General features: G+C 43.8%; 1 protein-coding gene across 2 annotated transcripts; it reads right to left on the bottom strand.

Moving 5' to 3' along the window:
* Positions 1-2,001: 2,001 nt before the first annotated feature.
* LOC306785816 (L-threonine ammonia-lyase) lies at positions 2,002-12,528 on the bottom strand. Of its 2 annotated transcripts, XM_079280321.1 has the most exons (11): positions 11,815-12,528; positions 8,700-9,027; positions 8,305-8,421; positions 7,725-7,966; positions 6,794-6,959; positions 5,615-5,714; positions 5,442-5,517; positions 5,015-5,140; positions 4,076-4,243; positions 3,885-3,942; positions 2,002-2,565 (listed from the first exon to the last, which is right to left on the bottom strand). In XM_079280321.1, exons 1-11 carry the CDS (start codon positions 12,468-12,470, stop codon positions 2,467-2,469), a joined length of 2,136 nt encoding a protein of 711 aa, XP_079136447.1. In that variant the 5' UTR covers positions 12,471-12,528; the 3' UTR covers positions 2,002-2,466. The 2 variants fall into 2 exon arrangements, with proteins under 2 accessions (XP_079136447.1, XP_079136446.1); XM_079280320.1 differs by having other exon boundaries at positions 3,885-4,243.
* Between the last annotated feature and the right edge of the window lie 633 nt (positions 12,529-13,161).

The following is a 13,161-nucleotide window of genomic DNA, read 5'->3' as shown; positions in this document are numbered from 1 at the left end:
ACTGAAGTTTTTACTTTAAATGAAGATAATTGATATTTCTAAGTTTTAACAAGTACAGTTTTCACAAGGACGGGAAGAGGGGGTCATGAGTCGGGGTCCAGCAGTAAACTTCTGCTCTCAACAGGTTCATGTGACTGCATGAGCTTTATACAGATGTTATGACAGAGAACATCTGTGAATTGGATATCTTAGAGAAATAGAGCAAAGAGGAAATCCTGCTGAAATCTTTCATTTCATTCATGACATTTCAATCAGTCAACAAAGGTCACTTTCCCTTGTTTCCTTCATTATGATCCCTATTTAGAGAAGCATCTCTCCTTCATGATGTCGTAGCAGACCTCCACCACCTGAGGGCGCAGCAGAACAAGACGTGTTCAGGAGAGAAGAGTAGAAGCGAGATCCTAACAGAAGAGGATTGAGAGCAGATGCATACCATCCTTGATGAAGGATCTCAGTGGAAGAACCCTTTAATGACCTAACGTTCATATCTGCAGACCTGATGGCTCGTTGTAAAACTAGAGACTCGTGATTCTTTTCAATGATCGACTTAATTCCCTTTCTAAAGAGCCAAAGAGCTTTTTCACAGCAGACATGTTGAGTGCTCACAGTGTCTGATCTTAGTAGGAAAAGCACAGGTGTTACTGACAACATTAACATGGCTGTGTTGTGTTCAAGTGTCCCAGAGAGCCGTCATTCATTTTCTTCTGTGTAAAAGGCCCATCAAGTCAAAATCGTTATGGTCAGAGCAACTGACGTGGTCTGAAGAGTGAGATAGTCCACACAGGGTGTGCAGGTGTGAGGGGGGTCAACGGGTTAAATAAACACAGAGCTGGCCAAATGGTTTTGATCCTAACTTCCTTTGAAGATTATTTTGAAAAGCCACGTCCAGCGCTAACACTCGAGGGAAACCTAGAGCGTCAGAGTTTGAAGCTGGGGGCCGCTGACCAAGCGTTGGTATTTGACGAGTTGGGAGTGAGAACATGTTGTCTAGCCACAGGTGTGATCCCACTACTGAGCACCACGGAGGCTTTGACCTCTCAGACCTGGTCCCCGTCATATGGACCTGGTTCTCCTCGGGGAGCCCAGGAGAACCAGGTCCATACCGGACTTAGTGTGGACCAAGGGCCTAATTTACAGTTACTCTTTTTCAGAAGGCAGTGTCGGACCCCTCCAATTTTTAAAGTCACTCAACACATTCATGAACATTTTTTAAAATATTTTTAAGAAATAATTGATTGTGTCTGTAACTCAGCAGGAACAGCTGCACTCGTGACAAAAACTGATCATCTTGTAACCGAATAATCACAATTTTGGCCAAACAGGTGCACTCAGTTCAGTAATCAGGCATAACATTTGTGTGATATCAGCAATAGTGTTGTTTCTGATAATATATGTTTGGTATGTCTAATATCCTTGCTTGTATTTGTAATAGACTGAAATTATAATGATTTAGGGATGGCTTATAGTCTTTTATTATGACTCTGCATTATTTAAACTGCTCCGTGCTCTAGATTATAACCAACCCAGCGCTCTTTATCAGCTTGAGCGGTAATAGGCCGACAACCCATAAAGGTTTTTAAATAAACTCTGTATTGAAAAGCCTCTGAAGTCGAGTTTTAAAATGAATACATATCGTTTGTATGTGGGGGGGGGGGGCAGAATTTGAACTAAAGCTATGCAATAGGTGAAAAATGATTTATTTATAGTCATCACTTATATTTCTTTGCCACACAGGTAGACAGTGTGACGGAGTCCGAACGAGGCTGAACCAGTGGCCCGGGGTCATGATGTCCTCTGCTCATCAACGTAAGAGCATTAGCCCGTCTTACAAAGACCAGTCTCCACTCGAGCCGTCTCCAGCCATTACTCAGGGACGGGCAGCGTAGAAACAACTTCATTTCACACCCTGCCTCACTTCCACCCGCGAGAAATTACACCAACCATCCGGAGAAAGAAGTTTTTCTTCCCTCCTAAACATCAGAAAACCATCAGAACAAGACATAGAATTCGATTTTTATTTGGAGAACACCTACTTTGGATTTGACTCTACCATCTCGGACAGTAGAAATACAGAAATATATACAACAGTTGAAAAACAATATGGATTGAAAAATAGATCTTTTATGCTGTTGGTTTACGGGAGGTGTAAGCCTGCATCTACAGCGGATAAATCATGCTCTGTGATTAAAACATAGGAACTATATATTCATCTTCTGAACACGGCCTCACCACTTCACCGTAATTACAAGGTGCCGTGATTCAGGAGCAACAGCAGCATAAGTATAGTAGAAGTAGTATGAATAGTATTCACTATATATATACACTTAGGTTTGCTTAACAGCCATTGCCTCTAACAGAGTTCATATATGGTAGCAGTGTATGTTACAGGATGTCTTGTCTCCTCTTCTTCTTTTTTTTGTAGGGGGGTTTCTAGTGTAAATGTTTGTGTTCATGATGCTGTGGTGATCACCGGTCCAGCCAGCATATAGACGGGTAGCGCTCACTCAGCGTCTTGCGCAGCTGAGCGCTCTGTGTCTTATCCCTGGTTTCCACCACACACTCCACCTGTTAAAACACACACACACACCAATACGCACAATTAGCCCTCTGACATCACACACATGCACTTTCGGCAGGGAGCGGTTACTTATGCAACACCTTTCACCTTTTGACACGGCTGGTGAATTAACAGCACCGGGCCAATTTGTCAGTGTGGAGCGCAGACGATACGACGATGAACCAGGAGACAATGAGACGGCTTCTTTCGGAGGCAATTTAACAGTTTCATTGGGTTTTGTTTGTTGAAAGCAAGATGGAACGAGGCAATTCTCGTTATCAAGAGAAAAACAATTAGTTGGAGGAGATTCATGGAGTCGTCCAGCGGCAGCTTTTTTCCATTTGTTTCGGGGGGAAATAAGAGATAAAGTGACGCGATGTAACTTTTGCTGAACAGCTGCCGAAGCTAAAATGCTAACGCTAAAGCCTTACGGTAGCACGTGCTGACTCAGCAAAACTGTATCCGGAGTTTGCTAACTCGAGCTAACATTAGCCAACATGAGATGCTGGTCACACCAGACCATGTAAAACCTCTGACAACACTGAATATAGCGCAGGGTGTGTTTTAGTGTTTGTGAATTAAACTTTTCATTTGTAACAGGGAGAATATTTCCTCTATCAATTGTTGAAGAGTCCCACTTTAAAACCTTATTCCAGGCTAAATTATTTACAATGAATACAATAATATGGCCCCCTTTGAAAAGGTTTTAAGAGCTGTAACTAACGTCTTTATTATGGTACATACGTAATTAGTTGATAGTGTTTATATTTTATATTTTGTATTAATGCAGTTGTAAATATTGATAATCCATTAATAAATACTCGCTTTGAAATAGGCCATCTGGTCTGCAGTTATTAATATTATATAGGGTTTTGAACTATAACTTTCAGTTGTAAATAAGTTGCTGATAAATGGATTGTGGTCTGGAGCCCTTTTCCAGATACTGGTCCAACCAGTCAGAGATTTATTAACAACCTGGCAACCCAAAATGAGTTATATTTTGATGGATTATAACTGATCTATGAAGCATTAATACATTCTTTTTTAATTATTGATAAATCCATTAGGTACCACTTTATGAAGGGTGCCTTATTAGAAAGTGGTACCAGTATTTCTTGCAGTGTAAGCGTAGGTTCTTCCCGGATCTACAGAAAACAGCACATATATCTCTTTAGTTAACTTGATTTGTATTCTTGGCCCTCTGAGTCACTACATTTTGTCCTGCCAACTCAAAGCCATAAGTTCCACGGCAGTGACGGAGAAGCAGATGAGCTGGTTGAAGAGGAGGACAAAAAGACGAGGTGAAGAGGAGAGATGAGTCGCCTACCTTCGCCTTGAAGAGGTCTGACTTCTCACTTTGTCTCCGATGGCAGACGTCCAACAACCTGGGAGGAACAAGACAGAGCCGGCGAAGAATTCAAAGTGACACAGGGGGTCCAGCAACGGTCAAGCAGGTCGGACCTCGGCATGAGACAACGGAGCGAAAGATCTTTAAATAGACGGGTGTTGGCTCTGTACCTGACGTCTTCTCTGGACAGGAAGTCCAGCAGCTTAGCCATGTCTCCTGGCAATTCTCCCAGCTGCACAGAGAACTTGCTGACCCGGTCGTCCAGCACTAGGGCTCGGTCCACACACTGCCTCATCAGCTCCAGTTCCATGTTAGCGCTGCTCACCACTACAGCGACCCTACAGCGCGCACACACACACACACACACACACACACACACACACATACAAGGTATGGCACAAGGTAAGGCAAGGCAAGTTTATTTGTATAGCACATTTCAACAACAAGGTAATTCAAAGTGCTTCACATAAAACCATTAAAAGCATCAAAACATAAGGCAAAAGAAAAGGAGATTCAAAAACAATTAAAGAAACAGTGTAAGAAATAAAATTCAGTAGTAAAATGCAGAAATGCAGGAAATTGATTAATATATTAATTGAATGTGGTTCAATTAAAGGCAGCAGCAAACAGAAAAGTCTTCAATCTTGATTTAAATGAGCTGAGGGTCTCAGCAGACCTGCAGCTTTCTGGGACTTTGTTCCAGATATGTGGAGCAGAAAAACTGAACGCTGCTTCTCCATGTTTAGTTCTGACTCTGGGAACAGAAAGTAGACCGGTCCCAGACGACCTGAGGGGTCGGGATGGTTCGTAAGGTAGCAGCAGATCAGGGGAAGTCTTGTTTCATCTGCAGCCAACAGATTAGCTCAGCTGACATCGCCGTAATGCCAAAATGTCAGCTTCTCAGGCATGGAGGAAAATACATCGGCCCTCACACATAGGATTATATTAAAGAGTATACAAAGGGTTTTTACTTCTTTGGCTCCTACACAAGAGAAAACCTTCCACAAACATGAAGTGCTTTAGTTATAAGATGTTGAAAGCAGTGAACGAATGCCGCTGTCTGTTCCTGGGCTCAGTCAGGTTTGACAATATTAACAAGTCTGACCCACTTTTTGCCTTTCAGCTCTGGTAGTTGTCCAGCCAAGATGGCAGCCAGCCCCATGGCTCCCTCCGTGTCCACCGTGGAGCGTTCAAACTCCTGAAACCGCAGCATCGCCACCAGAGAGTCCTCTTCGCTGTGAGGCAGAGGCAAGGAAAGAAAAAAAAGGTACGGCAGCCGTTTAAATTTTCTTTCACAACTGGTAAAATGCAGATGAGGATTTCCACAGTGCATTACTTTTTTAAATGAGGTTTTTGATACGAGAAGATTCTGTCAAAAACAACACTCAATATCTGCATTAAAATACCTGAAATATAAATTCCGAATTTCAAAACAGGCATTGCTTCGTAGCAGTGAACCGTCATCTGAATTTTAACACATAGGGCACATTTTTCACACCAGCATGAAAGTGTACGCGTGCTGTGGAGATGCAGTACCTGACAGAGATGACTCTATCTACCAGTTTCTTTGCCAGCTCGAAGGTGTTGACACCCAGCGAACGCTCCATAAGATCTGAGAAGAGACAGAAGTTTATTCAACGTTCACACGACAGTTCTGTACGACACGTCTGGAACCAGAGCCAACTAGCACATGTTTGAACTGTGTTTACCTCCATAGAGTTTCTTATTGGGGTTACTGTGGATATCTTTGATTGGACAGTCAGTTTTGAGAGATTGTAGCAGCAGAGGGAAACCTTCTGGCTCAATTCCCTGCAGGAGAAAGCCCATGTAGTGTCACCGTATTACCACAAGAGTCCTCTGTGAGGCTGTGCAACACAACGGTGCTTTGAGCTACATGCTAACGTGTACGTTCTAACAATCTTTATGTTCGTAGGTGTGTTTACCGTGGTCGCATGCTAGTATTTGCAGCAAACAAAGTACAGCGAGCTTTAAGATTTAAAGGTATTTTGTCATCACCCAATGGATTGGTAAAATAATACATTTTGACCTGATGGTGGCGCTACATTGAAAGTTAGAGGCCCATCAAAGTTATTACATTTAAACCTGATGGTGACATGAATGTCTCCAACAAATTTCATAACAATCCATCAACCAAAGTGGTGGATGAACAGAGCAACCATCTGTAATTACCATCCCCAGAGGCCTTTAGTGTGATTACAAGTATTATGTTCCAATCCCATAATTCATTATGGTTACTCTTCCTCGTCCAGAAGTGGAATCCAGGACTTTTAAAGCAAGATATTTTCACTTGAATTCACCTGGGATGCATACTCAGACAGACTGCATTTAAATGCTCATGCAACATTAATAAAATGTAAAACATTTGTATGATTACTATGATGAAAACACGACCATCTATGGGAAGATTGGCAGCCTTAATCAGCCTCTAAATTGCATTTAATAATGTTCACTCCTGGGATAAACGTCCTCATACACAGGGTTATCTATTCATGACTGACAATAGAAGGACGGGTCTGTTCTGGTCCTCCAGTGTAAACAGAGCTAAAGTTGTCAGAGTTTCAGCAGTGAGCATATAGTGGAACAAAGGAGACACTTCAAATACATTTATCTTGTTAAGTAAAATCCAAGCAGTAGGAAGAAAATCCCACTTGGATCAACACCAGAGAGATGTAAGAGGAGACTCATCTGTGCAACAAGAAGTAAAGGTTGATGGGAAATGTGACCTGATTTTGAGAAACGGCACTAACAACACCACTGGTGTGAGGTAGAGGCAGCTCGTCGTGTACATTGCAGGCATTGTAGTTCAGAAGACGGTGATGTACAGATGTTTATAAACTCTAAAGTCTAACTTCTGAGCGTCTACTTACTATGACAAGAATTTGCGAGTTGAGGTGCTTGATGGCTGCAGCTGTAGCGGCCAGTAGACCGTACTGTCCGGCAGCGGGAACGACCACTGCATCCAGTTTGGACACTTGCTCATAGATCTCTATGCCCACGGTGCCCAGACCTGCCAGGTAGGCTGCGTTTTCATCTCTGGGCAGTAGAACACAGAGATAGAAAGAAAAAGGAATGTGATTTGAATTCGTCGCAGACTTCCATTACAGTATGCAAAAGTAACCATAGTGTTACCATAGTAAACAACCCCCTTAAGGTCAGTGTGTGCTGTAGCTGTATTTGGATGAAATAGCTCTCGCGAGGACATACTATTCACTACTTAAAGGTACACTGTGACGTATTTAGGGGGACCTATTGGAAGAAATGGAATATAATATTAACAAGAATGTATTCTCTAGTCAGTGTATAATCACCTGAAAATGAGACTCATTCTTGTTTTAGTTACACTAGAATGTTTATATCTACATATGGAGCCGGCCCTCTTCATGGACGCGGCCGCCATGTTTTTTCTACAGTAGCCAAGAACGGACAAACCAAACACTGGCTCGAGAGAGAGACATTCACTTCTCCCATTGGAGGTACTAGACTCAGGACCGGCCCCTAGTCTCCTGAAAGGACGTGGGCAGTGGCGAAACCCAGATGACACAGATACAGGAAATGGCTATGCTAGTAGCGGCTAATGTAGCCTGAGCTACAAAATGCTCCCAATTTTTTTCTCATATGCAGTAGTACTCTTTCTGTAGCCTTTGATGCAAAAAAAAAGTGGCTTTTCCTGCTCTGACAAGTCAAAATGTCTGCCTGTTAAATCAGAACTGCAAACTACAAGTAAACCTGAACAACGTTGCAGGCTGACATATTGTGACCTCCGTGTGAAGCGTAACAGTGAGCGTGGTGGGGACTGACTCTTCCAGGTAGAGGTATCCGTTCTCCGTGGCCAGATGACGGGCGTGGTTCTGCGAGTCGTGGCTGGTGCCGCCGTAGGAGATGACCATAGCGCCGTAGTCTCTGTAGATCCTGAGGCGAGGCGAGGAGCAGCATGACGGCATGATGACGAACACCGGGATCTTCAGCTCCACGGCGTGGTGGGCCACGGCCATGGAGAAGTTACAGTCACTGGCCACGATCACGCCCTTCCTCTGCTGCGCCTGGACGGGACGAAAACACAGGCTTGACATATATTCATAAATCACAGATATGTACACAGAGCCAGTCCCAGTTTCCAGTCTTTATGCTGAGCTAAGCTAACCTTATATTTAGCAAACCGATATGAGATTTCCCAAAATGGCAAACTATACCTTTAAATAGATATTATACCACACAATTACCGTTTTTGTTGAGGTGGATTTCTGGCCTTTGCAAGCATACATGTGATCTAACCTCTCACTAGCTGGTGATGTGGAGGACAGGAAGGGATCATCCTCTCTCTCTCTCTCTCTCTCTCTCTCTCTCTCTCTCTCTCGCTCTCGCTCTCTCTCTCTCTCACCTGTGTGAGGGAGGTGAGCAGGTACAGGACTCCTCTCTCCTTCACAGAGCCTGTGTAGTGCAGGTGCTCCTTCTTCAGGTAGATGTCCATCCCGTACTGTTTGGACAGTCTGGAGTACTGCGCACACACACGAAAGGATAAGCAGCATTTTGAGGGCAGCTCAGTATTTATGATATTACTTATGTGTAAACTGAACTGTACAGTTGGTCAAAAAAACATTTCGTGAATCTGAAGTTCCCCATTAGATGTCTGTATTTTGTCTTATGCATCTATTTATTTAATTGTTGAGTGGTGAACCGTCGATAGTCCAATTTGTCCATTCCTTATAGCCCTTAGACTGTTTCTATGAAATGGGTTTCAGAGAAACCAGGTAAGGTCACGGCATGCTATCGTACCGTGCAGGGCGTCTTCTGGATCCCCGTCTGGATCCTGAAGGCCGCAGCGCTGATGTCCTCGAAGCGGAGATACTCGACAAGAGGCCTGGGGACGATCCGGAACTCGCTGACGCGTCTGGTTTTGGGGGGCTCCATGAGCATGATCTCGGAACCCCCCACCACCTTGGTGCCAAGGACCCTCACATCCCCGTTGAGAAGCTCCTCCTCACCAAAGTCCTTCAGTCGCTCTGGTTCAATGAGGGGGGGTTTGCGGCACACGGTGCCATTGCTGACGTGGCCGCATTTGGAAGGGCCGCCGGGCTGACTGGGGCCCAGACGCAACTCATCTCTGGGAGAGAAGACAACAGACAGACGTTATGAAAACTGACCTGTACTTTTGCAAAAGTCTCAGACTTGTCTTTGTGTTGCTAGCGAAGACACGGGTCACTTTGTGCCCCAGAAGCTGAGATTGTAGATCCGTTTTGCACAACTTATGTTTGAATTTAAGAGGTTGGTGTTCAGCAGCTTGTGCTCAGGTCAGGGAGTTGGAACTTCCCCAAAAGACCTGAATGCATCACCTTGGAAGACATTTTACATCAACTTCTGCTTTCAACTGTATTTTCATGTAGGAAATCAATTGGCTTCTGAAATGTAGGAACAAAAATATTAATCTAGACTACTATGGTATACTTTGTTTGGCAGCTATGGGCTATGTTAAGTATTTGCTTTGCATAAAACAAATACAGAGACTTGATTCAAAACAAATAACCTACCTTTCCAATCAAAGTGTTCCTATACAGAGAACCTATTCACTGTACGGTAGGGGTGTAACAGTTCACAAAATCCACGGTTGGGTTGGGTACGATACAGTGGAGCCACGGTTCGGTACGTTTCGGTACAGTAGAAAACTATAAATGCCAGAGAAATGTACTTGATTTTAAAATATATGTATTCATTACAACTAACATCATGAAGTTATTCTTTGACTTTGAACAATGATGGAACTATACCTGAGTGACCCATCTTCTGGGGTGTCTTCTTAGCAACACATAAGCATAAAAAACAAAAACTGCTCCTTAATGTTATGTTGTATTGTTACTTACATCTTGTATTGTTACTTACATCTTGCTTACATCTTGTATTGTTACTTACATCTTGCAAAAGAGATTTTTAATCTCAATGGGACTACCTGGTTAAATAAAGGTTTTTAAAAACGTATTCGGTTCGTCATGCGTACCGAACCGTGAGCCTCGTACCGAACGGTTCAATACGAATACGCGTACCGTTACACCCCTACAGTACGGTATATCATTGCATTCAAAACTAAATTACAATTGCTTGGATATGAATCAGAGAAGAAAGTACAGTGTCTCTGTGTGACCTCCAGCCAAAAATATCTTGAGAATACACTTTTTGACGATAGCATCTAGTGTCATCGGTCTACAGTGTCAGAGATGTTAACTTGCCTACCCACACACCTTGATTCACCTAATTCACATTTGACACTGAAACCATGATTCAGTTATCCCTGTTGGAGCTCCCAGTCCTGTTAACATTTGGGTTGGGCGTGACATTTTCTGACCTGATTAAATTGAAAATGAACAGACTCTACATGAATAGACACACACACACACACACACAACCCCGATCTCTCAGTCTAAGATGAATGGATTCATCTTTGATGTCACCCCAGCTTCCACCCACTGTGACAGATTACATCTAGAGTAGTCCGTCTATGATTCATTGGGTCATTCAGCTCTTCTTTTTAGGAGATGCACAAACGATTAAAGTGTCAATTTAGGGCGAAAGGCAGGGCAGTTTGATTTACAACAGCTCAGTTAAATGGCCATTGAATACAATCAAATATCACAAGTCGTTTAAAAAGCTTCATTTCTTCTACTGACTACGTGAATTTCTCGAATGACATTACACAAAACTGGATTAATCCTTAGACTCGATTGTGGAAGTTTCTCTGACTAGGCCCTTTACACCGCATGAACAGAATGATAGGATTACACCCTTCGGAGATTACCCCGCCACTTAGCCACTAAAGCAGATCACAAACGGTTGAGTTTGAATAAGGTTGTGCAGTGGAGCCGTGCCAGTCATTTTCAGATCCACAGTATATGCAAAAAGGGCAGTTTGCTGCATCATAGTAGTCCAGATACAGCTGAATAACTGAAGAAGAGTCACATTATAAAGAATCCAGTGATGAAAGTGCTCTAGCTTTTAGTGTGTTCAAATACCAGGAGGCCACCAGGTGGAGCAGTTCTCCCAACAAACATTTGAATTGGCCTCACTCTGCAGAGAACATTCTCATCTATTTATAGCCCAATGATCTGCCATGAACAATATGGTAACCTTTCACCTCGTCTCTGGGGTCCATTACTGCCCTCTGCCCCACTTGTCAGTCCCTTTCAGTCCATTATATAGAAAAGTCAGAGGCTCCACCTGTGATTAGGGTGCTTTGGTTCAAAAGCAGAGTTCAAAAAACAACATCAAAGGGAGGAAAGAGCAACATGGCAGCCAGTATCAAGCTTTAAAAAGTATCCTCCAAAGAGATGAAGAGCTGAGATGGTCAAAGAAATAAGCTCTTTTAATTCAAATTGGTACCCAAGGAGACATTTCAGTCCACCAGGCTTTCTCTCAGCTTCTTCATGTCCCTTTAATGAATAAATGCCCTCACAGACTGCTGTATCGCTTCATTTTGCTCGTGGAACAATGTTCACTTGAGAGGAGAGAATGTCTCCCAGCACTATATGACCCTGATTGTTCGTGTCAGTTCTGCATCTTTCTGTCTGACTTGCATTCTTTGTCTGGTTTGTTTTAGCCTGCTGACATATCACAAGCAGCACCAGAAGATTTGGATCTTCACACCAAAGTATTCGAAAGACGTACTTTGTTTTTCTTTAGTATGTCAGTCATGATTGAAGACATGTCCGTCCAAAATCCTTCTGACAATCCTTACAATCATGGTGTTCCTTGTTGGCTAAGACAACCCCCCCTGCAACTCCTATATGTGACATTATTTATATATTGCACAATTGCACTAAAAGGGTTCGTGAACAGCCTACCTCTTTGATTCTATACCACTCTTTGACTTCGCTCTGTCTTTCTCTAAATCTATGAGAATTACCTGGGGACGAAGAGGAGAACAAGGTAGAGGACCATGCGAAGGAGCAAGTCTACAAGGGCTTGGAAGGTTGGGAGTTGCTCTCCTCTAAAAGGAGCAGGAGCTGAGGAGGAGGAGGAAAGAGAAGACGAGGAAATGGAAGACGAGGAGGCCATTTCTGCTGGGGACCTGGATGGAGCAGGAGAAGGTTTGTGGGGAACCATCTGAAGAGAAAGATTGTCCGAGGGGAGTTCGTAAAACCTTGATTTGGGGATCGCAGCAGCCAAACACGGATTTGGAAGACAAGTGAGCGGTTGTGTTGATTTCCTCTCATGATTAAGGCGAGGAGGAGGTGGCAGAGGAAGAGATTGGAGATCTGATCGTGTGTCTGTCAGGGTTGGCTGCAAACTAAGTGGGTGAGGAGGAGGAATGGAAGTAACTGAAGAAAGAGGCACTGAGGCTGTCTCCGAACTCCAGGCAGAGGGAAGATCTGTCGCTATGGGACTGAGCTGGTTAGGGGAAGGGTCTGGAGGATCCAGGGGGCTACCTGTTGTAATTTCCCACCTCTGCCAGAAGGGGTCCTTCTCCTCGCTGGCTTTAAGTGCTGGCCTGGGTGAGTACAAACGCTCAAGTCGCTCGCTCAAGTAGCTCGAGTAGAACATTTGGGCCGCAAAGTTCATCCTGGTCGAAGCACTGTCCTCCTACAGTCCAACAAGCCTCTGTATCCGAATCCTCTCCTCCTCCGGCTGCTGTGTGTCCCTGGCATAAGAGAACACTGGCTAGAGCTGCTCCCACGGTGTAACGTCCCCTGCCCCAGGTCCCTCCTTCTTTCCTTGCCCTAGGGCTATTTTAGAAGGGATTACTCAGGGACACATGGTGGCTCTACAGTGGCTCTACGGTGGCCTGGCTCTTCCCAGGGCTCTATTCCTGGTCCCAGACCGGGATTACGACCCAATTCTATGACGTAGTGCTAACCAGACAGTCTAAGGAGATAGATGCAGACTTAAAGTTTATCTAGGGAGCAGTGATCTGGAGGCTCAACCACACAGAGGAGACATTGGAATAAGAGAATAAGGATCAAATAATTGTACGTGCAAAATGTGTGAAAAGGAACCATAAGTAACTCCCATCTCTATGATTATTATCTAGAATCCAGATGCATTGCACGTCTTCTTAAAATACTCTCAATGGAATGAGTAATCAGATGCATCTGTAAGAAACTAAAGCATGAAGTTGCTGCAGAAGATCAAGGATTTACTGGATAAGCAGTACATGTGCAGTGACTGTGGAGAGATTCAGGCTACCAGGCAGCCAGATAACAGAGACTTTAGGGAAACTAGAAGAGGTAAAGTGGCTGCTGCCAACACTCAG

This window comes from Melanostigma gelatinosum (genome assembly GCF_949748355.1).
Source record: "Melanostigma gelatinosum genome assembly, chromosome: 12".
Lineage (NCBI taxonomy): Eukaryota > Metazoa > Chordata > Actinopteri > Perciformes > Zoarcidae > Melanostigma > Melanostigma gelatinosum.
This window is presented reverse-complemented; position numbering and strand designations above follow the sequence as displayed.